The 19447-nt window shown below is 42.8% G+C and overlaps 1 protein-coding gene across 2 annotated transcripts in view; it reads left to right on the forward strand.

The window, feature by feature from the left end:
- The first annotated feature begins 21 nt into the window (after positions 1–21).
- The window catches only part of PTPN23 (protein tyrosine phosphatase non-receptor type 23), a 36025-nt gene continuing 16599 nt past the window's right edge, over positions 22–19447 (forward strand). The window contains exons 1-2 of one of the 2 annotated variants that reach the window (XM_040445186.1): positions 23–180; positions 8706–8780. In XM_040445186.1, coding sequence (XP_040301120.1) covers positions 97–180; positions 8706–8780 — 159 coding nt within the window. In that variant the 5' untranslated portion in view covers positions 23–96. Of the gene's footprint in view, positions 181–8705; positions 8781–19447 lie in introns of both variants that reach the window. The other variant, XM_040445188.1, reaches the window with a different exon arrangement.

A 19447-nucleotide genomic window follows, 5' to 3' on the forward strand; every position in this document is an offset into this window, starting at 1 on the left:
CGAGTGACTTCCGGCGTGGAGGGGCGGGGCGCGAGGCTGAGGCAGCAGCTGGGGCAGCTAGGGGAGCGGCCGGGTGGCCGGCGGGCACAAGCCGCCATGGAGGCTGTGCCCCGCATGCCCATGATCTGGCTGGACCTGAAGGAGGCCGGTGACTTCCTCTTCCAGCCGGCAGTGAAGAAGGTAAGTGCATCCCCCCCCCCCCACCCTCCTACCTCTCCGGCGTAGCTCCGTCTGCCAGCGCGTGACGCCCCCTGCGCGTCCACCATCTCCCTAGGCCCTGGTCGCAGGGTCGGATGAGGCCAGGAGGGGCCTTCCCCTGGCTTTTCTCAGCCTGGTTCCTCCCCCCTCGCCCTCCGCAGACATTCCTCTCCCCTCCTCGCCCGCTCGGGGCCAGCATCCGCAGCCTTTTTAAAACCCGCTTCCCTACTTCTGCCCCGGGCCATCCACGGTTCCCACCGAGGCACCAGACTTCCTCCGTGTGACGCTCCGGACCTAGTTCTGCTCCGCCCCTCCTCCACGCCGGGACCGCCCCGCGGGGGAGCGGTGGGCGGCCCTGGCCGTCTGGTTTGAACTGTGCCCTCCGTGCGCTATCAGTCCAGGAGCGGACTGGGATGGAGGCCGGTGATGGCTCAGCATGTGTGTTTCAAGATGGGAACCAGAGGAATGCCTGACCTTTGCGTTTGGGGTCTCTCTGACACTTCGTGCGATTCTCTCCGGTCTCTTGAGAATAAGAACCATATTCAGGAGCCCCCTTGGGCCGAAAGATACAGGTCCTTGTCATTTTGGGGGAGGGTTATTGCTTTTCTTAACTGCCCGAAGGGGATAACAGTTGTAGTTCCTGAAGAAACATTTGCAGTCGTTGTGTTGAACCGTCAGTTGGACGGGGAAAACAGGCAGGTTTGGTGGTGATGGAGGAAGAGACCTCTGTGGCGAGATCAGGTGGGGCTGGTACAGAGAGGGGCCAGGTGTGTTGAATGAGCATCGGGTGCCCTCTGAGACATCTCCCGTGGGGAGGGCCATCTAGTTGCAGTGGGTCAGAGCAGAAGAGAAAAGGAGCCAGGTTGTTGCAGGTTGGCATCCTTGTGTTTTCAGTAGAGCAGCTACCAAAGTAAGTCCCAGGTAATCTAGGCAGTGCACCACCCAGCAGGGTGCTGAAGAAGAGGGATAGAAGAAAGACAGTAGGTTTGGAAGTAGTTACCCCAGTAAACTATCTCCCTCCTCTTTATACTGCCCCTGCCTTAGTTCAGACACTCACAGTTTGTATTCCTTTGATTCTGTCATTAAATCTCTTTGGGTGTCTGTTTCCTCATTTGTAAAGACAGGAAATTAGATTAATCTAAAAGTTAAGAGTTTTGTTACCTTTTCCTCAGACTTTGGTCTTCTGTCTGCTCTTTCATACAAGCACAATTAGATGACTTTTTCTAAAACAACAAAACTCCTTTGTTTTCTAGTTCAGTCCCAACCCATTTAGAGGTCTGCCTGACCAACCCCAGTTCTTTCAGTATTTTTTGAGGGTCCAGTGTGTGCTTGATCTATGTATTTGTTACAGATTCTGTTCACATTCAGCCATTTGCTGTTCCCTTAACATTCTCTATTTGCTCTTCTCTGCCTTTGGTTGTGGATTTTCTCCCACCCAGAAGAACTCTCATCTTTGCCTTGTGGGATGGGAATGGGATCCTTCTTTAATGTCTGTATATTCTGTCCATCTTTCAAGGTCCAGTTTAAGTTCTGTCTCTTCCAAAAGGCTTCTTGAATCCGTTCATCTGGATTAATCTTTCCCTTCTCTGAATCCCTCTTTCCATTCTTTTCCTGGTGTTAGTATGTGTGCTATGTTTTAATTCCTCTATTCAATTCTAAGTGACCTGGGAGGCATCTGCATGCTGCTCGTAGCCTAGCAGGGCCCCCTCTACATAGTTGGCATTCAGGAAAACATTTCTCAAATGATTGAATGACAGTCGAAAGGGAATTTAGACATGGTGACCATACATTTATGGAAATCCAGTGGATAAAATCCTAGCCCAGAAAATCCTAGGAGACGTTTTGTTTTTAACTTATCCTTTGATATTCTGCTCACTCTTGCCTAACCAACAAGGTTTTATGTGAGTAATGACTTCGCTGGAGTAGTTGCTCATTACCGTTTAGCCTGAGGTGGTATCAGATGCAGAAGAAACTTCGTTTTGCAGACATCACCTCTTTTTGTTTCCTCTTTGGGATTGGGGAAGATACCACCAGTTTATTTGATAGGTTAAGATTGGGGCTTGTATTGCGTGAACGCACTGAAAAGGAATGGCAGCCTGTGGGTAGGCTGGGCTCGAGAAGGGCCAGCTCCCTCGGCGTACCCTGGATCTCTTCCTGCAGAGAAGACTGCAGAAGCCACTGCAGCCTGGGAACTCTTCCTGACCTGGACTCCTCTCCTCAGCCCTAGAGCCCCTACTCTGCCTCTGCCACTCGTACCCTTGTCTTCTGCTACCCTTTCTCTCAGCTGTGGGAACCTTCACCAATGACTTGGAGCTGAGAGGTAGAATTTCATGTAGAATACTAGGGTAAAAATGGTTCTGTTGAGGTCAACCTGTTGAGCACTATGCTGAGCCTTGGTAATACAGATGAATAAGAGACTGTTCTTTCTTTCTTTTTTTCTTTCTTTTTTAAAGAATTCAGTTTAGGGGCGCCTGGGTGGCGCAGTCGGTTAAGCGTCCGACTTCAGCCAGGTCACGATCTCGCGGTCCATGAGTTCGAGCCCCGCGTCAGGCTCTGGGCTGATGGCTCAGAGCCTGGAGCCTGTTTCTGATTTTGTGTCTCCCTCTCTCTCTGCCCCTCCCCCGTTCATGCTCTGTCTCTCTCTATCCCAAAAATAAATAAACGTTGAAAAAAAAATTTAAAATAAAAAAAAAAAAAGAATTCAGTTTAGTAGAGGAAACTTAAACTTAAATGGTAATATTAGTGGAAGTGTATGTGCACTATACAGAAGTACCAGCCTAAGGAGGGGCCATCAGAGAAGGCTTGGTGGGTTTTGAAAGATGAATAGGAATTTTCTAGATAGCTAAAGGGCTCGTTTCTTTGTGAGGCCTGGGCTGTTGAAAAGACCTTTCATAGTGGTTAGTATTAGTTTTCGCTCCTGATGGACATGCCTTCAATTATGGAATAATGTGAAATAAGAGCCAAGAGAACAGCAAGCTGGTTTTGAGCTGCAGTGCCAAGCTTTAGGTTGGGATACCTGGACCCACATAATTTTTTAGTGGGAAAATGCTGCTGTCTTTTCACTTTGTTTCCTGTGCTTTGGAGCCCAGAGTGCTGACTCATTGGCCACTGATGAAGGCTGACCGATACTTTTCATCACTGAGTGATTTTGGTGACAGGTGTTGGTGTTTGAAGTTGTTTCCTCTTGTCTCAAATACCTGCCTTTAATCAACTGCATTAGAGCTTAAGTCAAGCTCACTTGGACTTAGGTGTTAACATCCATCTCTGATTCATTCATTGAACAAATAGTTATTGAGTGACTATATGTGCCAGCCCTGGGAATTCAGGGCTATATGTTAAGATAAAAATTCCTGCCTTCATGGAGCTTACCTTCTAGGGTCCACATGGTTATCTATCCTCAAGGGCAGATGTATCATGTAGTAGCCACCCTGCCAACTCAGTGACTTCTTGGCCTCTCTCTTCCCCACCCTTAGCTGGATTGATTTCTGAATCTCCACTTTTCCACCAGGTTCCTCCAGAGAATCTGCCTACTATTCAAGGCCTGCCACCACTTGGCTTCAGCCTCCTTCTCTAATTCATTCCCCCAGGCCTCTCCTATAGGAACTTCCAGTCTCTTTTCCTTCCACATCTGGTCATTGTTCTTGCTCTGGTCCTTACTGGAATTCCTTTCTTCCTGTTCATCACTCAGGTTGAACCATACCTCCTCAGGGCCCCTTTAGCTGCCTGGCTGTTGTACCACACTCCTAAATTCAGACCAGGCCTACCGCTGTTAACACTCAGTTGACCTGCACCACAGAGTGCACGCTCTTATTACCTCTTCTTACTGTTCATCTTATTCACGTGTAGGTAAAGCCTCCTTTTCAGGGGAGGCTGCGATTTCTCATGGGATAGTTGACTCCTTTGAAACACTTGCTACATAGAAAAGGAAATCAAATGGCCAGAGGCCTAAAAGGGGGCCCTGCCTTCTCAACAGTGAGGAGCATGGGACATTGCCAATTACCTGTGGTGATGACCTGTCTTTTCTCTTATCACAGATCTGGAGTTACCGAGCCTGTCTGCCCACTGTGTTTTACAGCAGAATGGCTCCAGGAACAGATGACGTGCACTGTCCAGTTCATTCTTCTCTGATTTTAATCTCCTACACCAAAAGCCTGTATCCATTTCACTTGAGATTCTTTCCTTTCCTCGGGAAGTAATAAATACTTATGTGTGGAGAATGCTTCATAAGTGTTGGATGAATGACCTAGTCTAGTTCTGGCACCTGCCAGGAGATGTAACTCGAGTTGTCCTTGCTGGTGTTGTTTAGAAGAGATGTGGGAGAGATTCATTGAGTGTAGAGACAGAGGTTAGACTAGGCGAGGATGAAACTCTGTTCTCATCCTCAGTACTGTTGGCTTGTTATTTGGTTTTAGGTTTGCTGACACCAAGGGGCAATCCAACTCCTTTCTCTGAATAAAATTAATCTCATGTGAAATTCAGTAGCAAAACATATATCGTATTTATTAATAATCCTATATGTGGGACTTAGTTTTGTGTGTATTTCCATGGACCAGCCCAAGGAATCCCCCATTTCCCCATATTTGAGTAAATCCTGCAAGTGGAGAAAAGAGAAATATATGTACAGTGAACGAAGGTAATGTTTACACCTGTGATGCCTTTTATTCTCTTTTCTTCTTGGATTATTGCTTTAATTAGTTCCGTGAAATTCCAAGATGTTCTATCAAATTAAGAGCAAAAGCTAAACACTGCCAGCATCTGGGGGGGCCCCCCCCCCCGGGGAAGCATGCACAGAAGAATGAGAACATGCTAATTAATACAAGAGAAAGTGACACAAAAGGAATATCCCTGGGTCAGGAGTCAGGAAACCTGGCTTGGAGTTCTAGCACAGCCATTGCTGATCTCTAGTTTCCATTTTTCCAATCTGCAAAAGAATGGCAGCACCTAGGATGAATGTTTCTCATCTGTGATGAATGTGATCTTATCTGCCTACAAAAATCTGTGCCATTTGTTGCTCAGTAAAAGAGCCGAGTAGTATCATGGAAATAGCCTAGACATTGGAATCAGACCGACCTTGGTTTAGGTCCCATCCCTTCCACTTAATTGCTAGGTGACCTTCAGCTGCTACAAATGAGTATATAATCTGGTCCTCATTTTTCTCACCTATAACATGGAAATAATATACCTCTTAAGCCTGTGAGAACAAGAATTAATGCATGTGGGCCCCTATGAGAGGTCTTGGCATACTATATTGATATTTCTCTGGAAATGGCCTTTGTATTCTTATTGTTTGCACTTGTAACTCCTTCCTCTCTTCTCCACCACCACCCCCCCCCCCACCCGTGGCTCTGATCCTTAGACATGCTCTCAATTAACATAGACATGTCCATAGGTCTTATTGTTTCCTCAGAAAAGGATCCCCAACTTCAAAGTCCGGCCGGGCTCTGGAGGTTCTCTGGGTCCTGTTGACCCTAACTACCTGTTGGTTGTGTGGGTGCATTGGGGTCCTGTCATTGCCTTCTATGGTGGCAGTGACCTGCTGCTAGGCCTTCCATCTCAGATTGTCGGGAGCTTCACATCCTGACCAGACTTTGTTCTGAGCTCTGTAGAACACAGACTGCAAGATGGTCTCTGTTTTTTACTCTAGAACCTTCAGCCAGCCTTTTTCCTCTCCTTGGTGGGGGAGTGATCTGCAGTCATAGAGGACCCCATCAGAGTTTAAAAAATAACCTGGCTGCTCTGTTGTGGCTATGAGATTCACTATGTGGCTAGAGATTCATTTTCTCTAACTCTTTCCCCAGAATTATTTATGAGAACTGTATTAAAAATAGAGGGAATGAATTTGTCTAATGTGCGATTAAGAACCTGGGCTCTGAAACCCAAATGTTTGGGTTTTAGTTACTGTTCCATCAGTTATTAGTGCTGTGAACTCGGCAGATGCCCTGACCTCTTTGCCTCAGTTTGTTCATTTCCTCATCTGTAAAATGGTGATGATAATAGTATCTACTGCTTTGGGTTGTTACAGGGTTTGAGGAACTTTTTAGGTGCTCACCACAGAGCCTGGTCTGTGGCAGGAGCTCAGTCAATTTTTGCTGCTGCTGATCTTAGAGGAGGAATGAGACAGGTAGAAGGTGACCTCTTAGGGACAGTTTGCTGGGGTTGGGGCAGCCTTTCTCTCTCCTTCACCATGTGTGAACAGCAAGGACAGGTGTTTTTAGCGACGCCAGGAGAAACCTTGTTTCTAAGACTCCAGTATCCCTCTATCCCATGGGGCCTCCAGGCTGTGTGTACTGTTACTCTAAAACCTCTTACCAAAAGGGAATTAATCAAGGAATACATTCCCATTTTAGTCAAGTTCTACCTTACAGCCCAGGCCACACTTTATATTTATGGTGTTTGGAGGGCTGGTTGAGAAGAGGAGGTTTGACTAGATCCAAGCGAGGATTGCAAACCAGGAGCCCATAAACGGGCTTAAGAGTGTCTGCGAACTCCTAACATTGTTTGCACATTTTTGCGTTTGTGCATAGTTGAGTATTTCTAGGAAGATTTCTTTCATGGCTTTTATCATATTGTCAAAGGACTTACAGAAGGCCCTGTTGGGCAGAATGTCCCATCTTCTGAATTTTTCGGAGTGTCTCCTTTTAGTATTTTCAATTTGTTCATCCCTCCTCTGCATTTCCTGTAAAGGCAGCCATTTGCTGAGGATCTAACACGTACTAATGAGGCCCCTGCTGTTCCTGACGCACTCATTGTTTGGTGTGGATTGGAGGGGTGTCACTGGCATGGCCCTGCCACAAGGCACAGTCTGGTGCAGGCATGTTTGGAATGTAGAGGGAGCAGCAGCTGAAGTTCAAGGAAGTGACATTTCCTCTGAGTCTTAATAGAGAAGAGGTGACAACATGGGGACAGGTATTGAGACCTGAGAGCAATTCCATAGGACTGTTGGCTGGGTGTCCCTGGAACATGCTAGAGGACAGTCTTTGAAGGCTGTTGGGAGCAGGTTGTGAAGAGCCCTGAACTCTGTGCCTAGGAGATTAGATTTGGACTTGGAGGCTTTGGGGAGCTACTGTTGCACATTCTTTTTAGATTACAATTTTTCTCTTTAGAATGCAACTCATTTCTCATAATCTCACTATCCTAAGAAAAGCATATTTTGGTTTATTTTTTTCCCCAGGTGCGTGTGTGTTTCAGAAGGCTCTGAAGTTAGGAGTGACATTGGAGTTGTGCTAGAAAGATCATTGTGGCCTCTAAGTAAGCGGTAGCTTTGAAGGGGTTGCAAGAGGATAGAAAGGAGAGCTCACGGGCACATGGGACTTTCAGGAGGTAAAGCCAACAGAAGAGTGGTCAGGGTCAGAGGTTTTGGGAACGTGACTGGGTGATGCTGAAACAAATTCAGCAGTAGCCTCCCTTCTGTCTGTCCCACCTCTCCCTTTCCCTGCCAGGGCAGATAGGAGCTGTTCCACAGCCTTCCAGGTTTCCATGTGGCCAATTCCCTAGCCATGAGGCATAGGTCCTGGGAGGGGACCTCACAACAGGTGAGTGGGCCACAGACATCATGCGAGTGTGCTGCTGGACAGAGAGGCCACCTCTTTTCAGTCTTTGAACCTCAGGGAACCTGTGAGGTGGGCATCAGTGCTCAGTGTTTGTGGAATGGATGCATCTGCCCCCCTCCCCCCACCCAGATTGCTAACTCAGGCAGCGGGAACTGCAATGGCCATAGTTCAGCTGCCTTAGCCTGTTGGTCTTAGGTAAACAAGGGGTCTTTTGGCCCAGACTCTGCCTCCAGACCGATGAGTGTGCTCGTTGTCCTAGAGAGTCAGCTCCTGAGGTGAAGGGTGCTGTTGTGGGCAGGCATGCCAGTCCCTTCTCTGATGCGGGCAGTGACTTTCCCGTCTCCTGTCTGAATCATTCCCATCACACACCTGTGGGCCTGTCCTCAAGTAAATCCTTTATTCTGTGGTGCTTTTTCCTAGCGAGAAGGGCTGGCTGGTAAAGAAGCCTTTGCACTCCCACTCTTACTTGGTATCTCTTGTCTGTGTTGGTTGTTGGGTTGGGATTATGGTTGTGATCTCAGAACACAGCGGGGTCCAGTCCTTGAAGGGGGCTTGAATTTGTGGCCTGTTTTGGGATGCTCAGTAGGATCCTATTTCAGCCAGCTAAGTTCCCCAATTCCTGACCTGCCAGAGTCCTGGACTTTACAAAGAGGGCAGTAGCATGACAAAGACCAGCCAGGGTGTTTGCACAGGGTCATCCAGTCTTACTTTCCATTTTGCTCAAAGGTGGAGGCTCTCATGGTCAGCTTTTAGTGCTGCCCTGTTACTGAGGTAGAGTTCCCGGTGGACCAGGAGGTAAGCTCATGCTTGTGGGTCTGGACCCAATCCTGAGCCCTGACTTGTGACTTCCAAGGACTCTGGGCAGGAGTGGGAGCCGGGGAGTGTTTTGTATTCCTGGCTTACATCTCTCTCTCTCTCTCTCTCTGTGTGTGTGTGTCTCTATGTGTCTCTCTCTAGTTTGTCCTGAAGAATTATGGGGAGAACCCAGAAGCCTATAATGAGGAACTGAAGAAACTGGAGTTGCTCAGACAGGTAGGAGGATAGTATTTTTATGCACATATGAACAGGATTGGTTTGATAGGGAGGTAAAGAAACCACCTGGAACTGTGTTCTTCTAATTTAGTATTTTTTCCTCTGCAAAAGCAGCAAAATTAATGATAGAAAAGTTTGAAAAATGTAAAAAGTAAAAAAAATGTAAAAAGTAAAAGATAAGCTTAAAAATCCTTCTCAGAAAGTTTTGCATATATATTTTAATAATTTATACATATTTATATATAATTTATATACTTATATTTAAATGTGTATGTATGTTTATATACTATATATAAATATATATGTTAAATTATATAAATATGTATATGTGCGTGTGTATATATATCTACATATATGATATGATTGACCTTTTAACAACATGGGTTTGAACTGTGTGGGTCCACTTATATGCATTTTTTTTTATAGTACAGTACTATAAATGTATTTTCCTTATGATTTTTTTAAAGTTTATTTATTTTGAGAGAGCGCATGCTTGCGTGCAAGGGACTGGCAGAGAGTAAGGGATCACAAGCAGTCTCCATGCTGTCAGCTCGGAGCCTGGCTTGGGGTTCGAACTCCCGAACTGTGAGATCATGACCTGAGCTGAAACCAAGAGTCCAATACTCAACCAACTAAGTCACCCAGATGCCCCTTCCTTGTGATTTCTTTAACACTTCCTTTTCTCTAGTTTCATTGTAAGAGTACAGTGTATAATACATATAACGTACAAAATGTGTGTTAATTGACTATTATCAGTGAGGCTCTGGTCAACAGTAGGCTGTTAGTAGTTAAGTTTTTGGAAAGTCAGAAATTATAGTGGATTTTTGACTGCATGGGAGTCAGTGCCCCTACCCAGTACCCCCCTCACTGTTTTAAGTGTCAACTGTGTATACTGTATAAAACCACAGTAGGATCATACACCACCCAAACTGCTTATGTAGTCTGCTTTTTTCACTTCATGTATTGTAGATTTGTTTCTGTATTGATGAAAGTAGAACAGTAGTATTTTTAACGTCCTGTAATCATCACATTGCGCTAGAATTTAATTAGTCTTGTCTCAGAGAACATTAGGTTATTTCAGTTTTCGGCATTGTGAATATAATCCCTGTCTGCATTCTTGGGCACATATGGGATTGTTTCTGTAGGAATTAGTGGGCAGATGGGATGTACTTGTTTTCGTGTGCACCCCTAACTCTGATATACATGCCTACTCCTGCTGTTACTTTTCAGTTCTGGCGGTCTGGTAGTTGAAAAGGGTATTTAATTTTAATTTTCAGTTATTTCATTAATAGTAAGGTTTCACAGTTGTCAGTGTGTTTGTTGTATACCTTCTTTTAGAAATTGTCAAGGTCCTTTGCCATTTTTCTATTTTTTTTCATTTAAAATTTTTTTTAATATTTATTTATTTTTGAGAGAGAGAGAGAGTGTGCGAGCAGGGGAGGGAGGGGCAGAGAGAGAGGGAGACACAGAATCCGAAGCAGGCTCCAGGCTCTGAGCTGTCAGCACAGAGCCTGACAAGGGGCTCAAACTCATGAAGTGTGAGATCATGACCTGAGCTGAAGTCGGCCACTTAACCTACTGAGCCATCCAGGCGCCCCTATTTTTCTATTCTATATAAGCATACCTTGTTTTGTTTTCTCTTTAAGACTTTTTTTTAAAAACGCTTATGTATTTATTTTGAGAGAGACACAGAGTGAGAATGGGGGAGGGACAGAGAGAGAGAGTGAGAGAGACAGAATCCCAAGCAGGCTATGCATTGACAGTGCAGAGCCGGATGCAGGGCTTGAACCCACAAACCAAGAGATCACGATCTGAGCCGAAACCAAGAATTGGAAGCCCAACCAACAGAGCCACCCAGGCGCCCCTAGGCATGCCTTGCATTGTGCTTTGCTTTATTGTGTGTTTTTTTTAAGATTTTGTTTTTAAGAATCTCGATAACCAACATGGGGGGCTAGAACCCACCACCCCAAGATCAAGAGTCCCATGCTCCACCAACTGAGTCAGCCAGGCACCCCACTGATCTGTGATCAGTGATTTTTGATGTTACTATTGTAATTGTTTTGCGTACTACAAACTCCATATGAGACTGAACTTAGTAAATGCTGGGTGTGTTCTTATTGCTCTACTAACTGGCTGTTCCCCTGTCTTTCTTTCCTTGGGTCTCCCTGTTCCTTGTGACACAACAATATTGATATTAGGCCAATTAATAACCTTAAAATAACATCTAAGTTTTCAAGTGAAAGGAAGAGCCACATGTCTCTCATTTTAAATCAAAAGCTAGAAATGATTAAGCCTAGGGAGGAAGGCATGTTGAAAGCCAAGACGGACTGAAAAGTTGAAAGGTAGGCCCCTTGCTCCAGTTAGCCAGGTAGCCAAGTGGTGAATGGAAAAGACAAGTTCTTGAAGCAAATTAAAAGTGCTCCTCCAGTGAACACATGATTAATAACAGAACCACATCAGCCATTGCTGATGTGGAGAAAGTTTGAGTGGTCTGGATAGAAGATCAAACCAGCCACAACATTCCCTTCAGCCAAAGCCTAGTCCAGAGCAAAGTCCTTACTCTCTTCAATTCTGTGAAGGCTGAGAGAGGTGAAGAAGTAAAGTTTGAAACTAACACAGGCTGGTTCATGAGGTTTAAAGAAAGAAGCCATGTCCCTAACATAAAAATATAAGGTGAAGCAGCAAGTGCTGATGTAGCATCTGCAACAAGTGATCCAGAAAGTTTGGTTAAGATAATTCGTGAAGGCAGCCACACTAAACAACGGATTTTCAATGGAGACAAAACTTAGCCTTCTGATGGAAGAAGATGCCATCTAGGACTTTGACAGCTAGAGAGGAGAAGTCAATGTCTGACCTCAAAGCGTCAAAGAACAGGCTGACTCTCTTGTTACAGGCTAATGCAGCTGGTGACTGTAAGTTGAAGCCAGTGCTCATTTACCATTCTGAAAATCCTAGGGCCTTTAAGAATTATGCTAAACATACTCTGCCCGTGCTGTATAAATGGAACAACAAAGCCTGGATGGCAGCACATGTATTTACAATGTAGTTTACTGTATTTTAAGGCTCCTGTTGAGACCTACTGCTCAAAAAAAAAAAAAAAAAAAAAAAAAAAAAAGATTCCTTTCAAGATATTACTGCTCATTGACAATGCACATGGTCACCCCAAGAGCACTGATGGAAATGTACAAGATAAATGTTGTATTCGTGCTAACACAACATCTGTTCTGCAGCCCATGGATCAAGGAGTAATTGTGGCTTTCAAGCTTATTCTTTAAGAAATCCATTTCTTTTTTTTTTTTTTTTTTTAAGTGTTTACTTATTTTTGAAAGAGAACATGAGCAGGGGAAGGGCAGAGAGAGAGGGAGACACAGAATCCGAAGCAGGCTCCAGGCTCTGAGCTGTCCGCATAGAGCCTGATATGGGGCTCAAACCCATGAACCGTGAGATCATGACCTGAGCTGAAGTTGGATGCTTAACCAACTGAGCTACCCAGTTGCCCCTCCTGTTTTTATTTTTTAATTTAAAAAAAAAATTTTTTTTATTTTTGAGAGAGAAAGGGACAAGCATGAGCAGGGGAGGGGTAGAGAGAGAGAGGGAGACACAGAAGCTGAAGCAGGCTCCTGGCTCTGAGCTGTCAGCACAGAGCCCAATGCAGGGCTCAGACCCACCAACTGTGAGCTTATGACCTGAGCCAAAGTCGGACACTCAACCGACTGAGCCACCCAGGCGCCCCTTTAAGAAAGGTATTTCTAAGGCTATAGCTGCATAGATAGTGACTCCTCTAATGGATCTGGGAGGAGTAAATTGAAAACCTTCTGGAAAGGGTTCACCATCCTAGATGCCATTAAGAACAGTCATGATTCATGGGAAGAAGTCAAAATGTCAACATTCATGGGAGTTTGGAAGAAGTGGATTCCAGCCCTCACAGATGACTTTGAGGGGTTCAAGACTTTAGTGGAGGAAGTAACCACAGGTGTGGTGAAAACAGCAAGAGAACTGGAAGTGGAGCCTGAAGATGGGACTGAAGTGCTGTGATCGCATGATCAAGCTTGAATGGATGAGGAGTTGCTTCTAATGGATGAGCAAAAAAAAGTTTCTTGAGCTGGAATATACTGGTGAAGATGCTGTGAAGATTGTTGAAATGACAACAAAGGATTTAGAGTATCATGTACGCTTAGTTGATAAAACAGCAGCAAGACTTGAGAAGCTTGACTCCAGTTTTGAAAGAAGTCCTATTGTGGGTCAAATGTTCTCAAGTAGCATTACACGCTACAGAGAAATCGTTCTTGAAAGGAAGAACCAGTCAGTGTGGCAAACTTCATTGTTGTCTTGGTTAAGAAACTGCCACAGCCGCCCAGCCGTCGGTGACCACCACCCTGATCAAGTCAGCAGCCATCAGTGTGGAGGCAGGACCATCCACCAGCAAAAAGATTACAACTCACTGAAAGCTTAGATGATGGTTAGCATTATTTTAGCAATAAAGTGCTTTAAAAAAAATTTTTTTTTAACATTTATTCATTTTTTGAGAGGCAGAGTGAGACACAGTATGAACAGGGGTGGGGCAGAGAGAGAGGGAGACACAGAATCTGAAGCAGGCTCCAGGCTCTGAGCTGTCAGCACAGAGCCCGATGCGGGGCTTGAACTCACGAACTGTGAGATCGTGACCTGAGCTGAAGTCGAATGCTTCACTGACTGAGCCACCCAGGCGCCCCAATAAAGTGCTTTTAAATTAAGGTATGAACTTTTTAAAGATCTAATGCTACTGCACACTTAGTAGACTACAGTGTAGTATAAACATAACTTTTAAAAAAAAATTTTTTTTTCAACGTTTTTTATTTATTTTTGGGACAGAGAGAGACAGAGCATGAACGGGGGAGGGGCAGAGAGAGAGGGAGACACAGAATCGGAAACAGGCTCCAGGCTCTGAGCCATCAGCCCAGAGCCTGACGCGGGGCTCGAACTCACGGACCGCGAGATCGTGACCTGGCTGAAGTCGGACGCTTAACCGACTGCGCCACCCAGGCGCCCCTAAACATAACTTTTATATGCACTGGGAAACCAAAAAATTCATTTTGACCCACTCTATTGTTTTGGTCTGGATCTGAACCTGCAATATCTCTGATGTGTGCCTTTACCTTTCTTCTTACTACTTTATAAGACTTATTCACACATTAATGATATTGCTCCTTTATCTTCTATGATACAAATTTTTTTCAGTTCATTGTTTTTGTTTATTATGTTTTTAATGCACACTTCAGATTTTTTATATAAATGTGTAAGGTCCATTCCATCCTTCCTTTTACCTGGCTTTGCTATGCACCCAGAAAAGCTTTGTCACCCATGTAAAATTGTGAGCAGTTACATATGTTCTGCTAGTACGTGTACTGGTTGATTTTTACTTAAGTCTTTATATGACATATATTTAAGTATATGATAGGTAAGGGGAAGCTTGTACTTTAACGTTTTCTCCATATGTTTTCTACTTGTTGGAAACACTCGTATACTGAATTCTTCTATGTACTTTAGGTCTTTTCAGAATTTCCTGTTCTCTTCCACCATGTATCTGCCTGTGACAGGTCCACAGTATTTTAAGTATTGTATCTATTGTAGTTTTTCTATCTGCTAAGACTAATTCCTGGTGATAACTTTTCTTTTTCAAGTTTTCCAAGGCTATTGTCAAATGAGTATTTCTCAATGAACTTAGAATCTTTTTGTCAAGTTCTGCAGAATAGTGTTGGGAATTTTGTGAGCTCATACACCTTACAGGTTGATGAGATAGAATTAATATCTTTATGAGGTTGCTCTTCTCTGCATTTATTCATATATATATTACACACACACACACACACACACACACACACGTGTGTGTGTGTATACATCTTTTTTTTTTTTTTCCTCCCCAGGCTTCTCAGTAAAATTTCCTTCATGTAGGTTTTTCACATGTCTTGTTGAGTTTATTTCCAGATTTTTTTTTGGTTGTTGTTGCTATTGAGTGTCCTTCCCCCTTCTATTATATATATTTTTCACCTGTTAAGAGTTGGTATAGAGAAAAGCAACTGAGCAATTTAAGTTTATTTATTTATGTATTTGTAAGTAATCTTTACATCCAATGTGTACTCAGACTCAAGACCCTGAGATCGAGAATTGCACTCTCCTCAGACTGAGCCAGCCAGGTGCCCCTCCATTGCAGATCCTATCCGTACATTTTTCGATTTGGTTAAAGTTTTACCAGTCCTTGCTAGTACTAATTTCTGAATAGCTGATATAGAGAATGTTGGTAGTCTATGAGAATGCAAGCTGGTGCAGCCACTCTGGAAAACAGTATGGAGGTTCCTCAAAAACTAAAAATAGAACCACCCTGTGACCCAGCAGTTGCACTACGAGGCATTTATCCAAGGGATATAGGTGTGCTGTTTCGAAGGGACACCTTCACCCCCATGTTTATAGCAGCACTATCAACAATAGCCAAAGTATGAAAAGAGCCCAAATGTCCATCGATGGATGAGTGGATAAAGAAGATGTGGTATGTATATACAATGGAGTATTACTCAGAAATCAAGAAGAATGAAATCTTGCCATTTGCAACTACGTGGATGGAACTGGAGGGTATTATGCTGAGTGAAATTAGTCAGAGAAAGACAAAAATCATATGACTTCACTCATATGAGGACTTTAAGGGACACAACAGATGAACATAAGGGAAGGGAAACCAAAATAATATAAAAACAGGGAGGGGGACAAAACAGAAGAGACTCATAAATATGGAGAACAAACTGAGAGTTACTGGAGGGGTTGTGGGAGGGGGGATGGGCTAAATGGGGAAGGGGCACTAAGGAATCTACTCCTGAAATCATTGTTGCACTATATGCTAACTAATTTGGATGTAAATTAAAAAAAAAAAAAATGTTGGTAGTCTAATTGAAAATACATCCAAAGTTAACAGGTCACTTGTGTACTAAAAAGTCACGAGTACTATTGGTTTATTGCAAGGATGACTGCTTAGATATGTGGCCGGTGATAGACCAGAAAATACTAACAGCTAAAGATTTCTACAGCACGTATGTACATCTCTGAGACCCGAGCTCAGTCAAGCCAGTACAGACTTCAGACCTTCAGACTTCTAACAAAAATCCTAGGGGGAAACACATCTTAACAACAGAGCATAAAATGATTAGGAAGATAATATATAAAACTATATTATTTGTAATTTGTTAGAAACCTTATTACAAGGAACTTACCTGACTTTTAAAAAATATTAAAAAATTTTTTTCATTGTGGTAAAATACAGGTAATGTAAAATTTAACATCTTAAACATTGTTTTTTACAGCTTTATTGAGGTATCGTTTGTATACCCTAAGATTTACTCAATTTAAGTGTACAGTTCAATGAATTTTAGTAAATTTATGGAGTTATGCAGCTTTCATCACAGTCTAATTTTAGAACATTTGTGATATCCCCAAAAGAAACTTCTTGCCCACTTGTGGTCATTCCCTGTTCCTATTCCCAGTCCAGACAGCCACCAGTCTGCTTCCTGTCTGTGTAGACTTTCCTTTTCCAGAAATTTCTCAGAACTCCTTTAGCCTCAGTTTCTTTGTCCAAAAAATGGGTTTCCTGATGATCCTTACTTCATTTTATCATTGTGTGGATTAAGTGAGATAATCCAGTATCGGTCCAATGTCTGGTATTCAGTAAGCACTCAGTGAGTATTAGCTATCATTATTATTTTACCTAGCTATCTGCAATCCTTAGGGATTAAACCTGCCATGTTTTCTTAGAGAGATCTAAAATATTAAATCAGATTTACTCAACTGCCTTTTTTTTTTTTAACTGAACTTTAAACTACTTTTATTTATTTTTTAAATTTACATCCAAGTTAGTTAGCATATGATTTCAGGAGCAGATTCTTTAATGCCTCTTACCCATTTAGCCCATCCCCCCTCCCACAACCCCTCCAGCAACCCTCTGTTTGTTCTCCATATTTAAGAGTCTTATGTTTTTGTCCTCCTTCCTGTTTTTATATTATTTTTGCTTCCCTTCCCTTATGTTCATCTGTTTTGTATCATAAAGTCCTCGTATGAGCGAAGTCATATGATATTTGTCTTTCTCTAATTTCGTTTAGCGTAATACTCTCTAGTCCATCCATGTAGTTGCGAATGGCAAGATTTCATTCTTTTTGATTGTCAGGTAATACTCCATTGTATATATATACACCACATCTTCTTTATCCATTGATGGACATTTGGCTCTTTCCATACTTTGGCTATTGTTGATAGTGCTGCTACAAACATGGGGGTGCATGTGTCCTTTCGAAACAGCACACCTGTATCCCTTGGATAAATACATGGTGCAATTGCTGGGCCATAGGGTAGTTCTATTTTTAATTTTTTGAGGAACCTCCATACTATGTTCCAGGGTGGCTGTACCAGTTTGCATTCCCATCAGCAGTGCAAAAGAGATCCTCTTTCTCTGCATCCTCGCCAACATCTGTTGTTGCCTGAGTTGTTAATGTTAGCCATTTCGATACACGTGAGGTGGTATCTCATTGTGGTTTTGATTTGTATTTCCCTGATGATGAGTGATGTTGAGCATCTTTTCATGTGTCAGTTGGCCATCTGGATGTCTTCTTTAGAGAAGTGTCTATTCATGTGTTTTGCCCATTTCTTCACTGAATTATTTGTTACTTAGATGTTGAGTTTGATAAGTTCTTTACAGATTTTGGATACTAACCCTTTAGTTCATATGTCGTTTGCAAATATCTTTTCCCATTCCGTCAGGTGCCTTTTACTTTTGCTGATTGTTTCCTTTGCTGTGCAGAAGCTTTTTATTTTGATGAGTCCCACATCTTAAGCATTTTTTGTGTGTGCATCGTAACCATTTTTAAGTGTATAGCGTTAAGTACGTTTACATTGTCATGCAACCAGAACTCTTTTCATCTTGTAAAACTGACACCTTGCACCCATTAAACAACAAATCCCCGTTCCTGCTTCCCACACCCTGGTAACTACTGTTTCACTTTCTGTCTCTGTGAATTTGACTACTTTACTACTTGACATAAGTGGACTTACATAGTATTTATCTTTTTATAACTGGCTTATTTCACTTGGCAAAATATCCTCAAGGTTCCTCTGTGTTTTAGTATGTTTCAGAATTTCCTTTTTTCAGGCTGAGTAATGTTTCATTGTATGTACATACCACATTTTGTTTATTCATTTATCCATTGATGGACACATGGGTTGCCTCCACCTTTAGCCTGTTGTGAATAATGCCACCGTGGGTGTGAATGGGTTGTATGTGTAATGCTCATGTACAAATATCTGTTTGAGCCCCTGCCTTCAATTCTTTGAGTATATATCCAGAAATGGAATTGCTGGTTCATATGGTAATTCTATTTGTAATTTTTAGAGGAACCTCCATACTGTTTTCCACGGCAGCTGCACCTTTATATTTCCACCAACAGTGTACAAGGGTTCCAGTTTCTCCACATCCTTGCCAGCATGCATTATTTTCCATCTTTTTTATAGTAGTCATCTTGAGGAATGTGAGATGGTATCTCATTGTAGTTTTGATTTTGCATTTCCCTAATGATCAGTGTTGTTTAGTATCTTTTCATGTATTGTGTATCTGCTTTGGAGAAATGTCTATTCAGGTCCTTTGCCCATTTTTGAACAGAGTTTCTGTTGTTATGTGGTAGTTCTTTATATGTTCTGGGTATTAACTCCTTATCAGATACATGACTTGCCAATATTTTCTCCTATTCCATGGGTTGCCTTTTCACTCTGTTGATTGTGTCCTTTGATAGTCAGAAGTTTTACATTTTGATGTAGTCCTGTTTATCTGTTTTTTCTTTTGTTTCCTGTGCTTTTGGAGTTCTACTCAAGAAATCATTGCCAGATCCAATGTCACAAAGATGTCCTTCCTTTGTTTCTTCTCCTTTGTTTCTTCTAAGAGTTTTATAGCTTCAGCTCTTAAATTTAGGTCTTCGATCCATTTTGAGTTTATTTTTGTAAATGGTATAAGGTAAGGGTCCAACTTCATTCTTTTGCATGTGGATTATAGTTTTCCCAGCACCGTTTGCTCAAAAGGCTATCCCCCGTTGAATGGTCTTGGCACCCTTGTCAAAAATCATGTGACCCCATGTATTAGTTTACTATGGCTGCCATAATAAAGTACCACAGACTGTGGCTTAAATAACAGAAATTTAGTTTCTCACAGTTCTAGATGCTGGAAGTCTGAGATCAAGGTGTTGATAGGGTTGATTTCTTCTGAGGCCTCTCTCTTGAGCTCGTGGATGGCCATTTTCTCGCTGTATCTTCACATAGTTGTCCTTCTGTGCATGTCTGTGTCCTAATCTCTTCCTATAAGGACAACAGTCCTATTGGACTAGTGCCCATTTGTATAATTTCAGTTTACTTTACCTCTTTTAAGGCTTTATCTCTAAATACAGTCACATTCTGAGATGAGGGGGGTAGGACTTCAACATATCAATTGGGGGCAGTACATTTCAGCTCATAACATCATATATGCAAGGGTTTATTTCTGGGTTCTTTCCTCTCTTTCATTGGTGTATATGTCTCTTTATGCCAGTATCACATTGTTTCAATTATTGTAGCTTTGTAATAAGTTTCGAAATTAGCAGTTGTGGGGGGGGGGGGGGGGGGGGGGGGGG

Source organism: Herpailurus yagouaroundi, unplaced genomic scaffold (assembly GCF_014898765.1).
Source record: "Herpailurus yagouaroundi ecotype Mexico unplaced genomic scaffold, PumYag 193, whole genome shotgun sequence".
Taxonomy (NCBI): domain Eukaryota; kingdom Metazoa; phylum Chordata; class Mammalia; order Carnivora; family Felidae; genus Herpailurus; species Herpailurus yagouaroundi.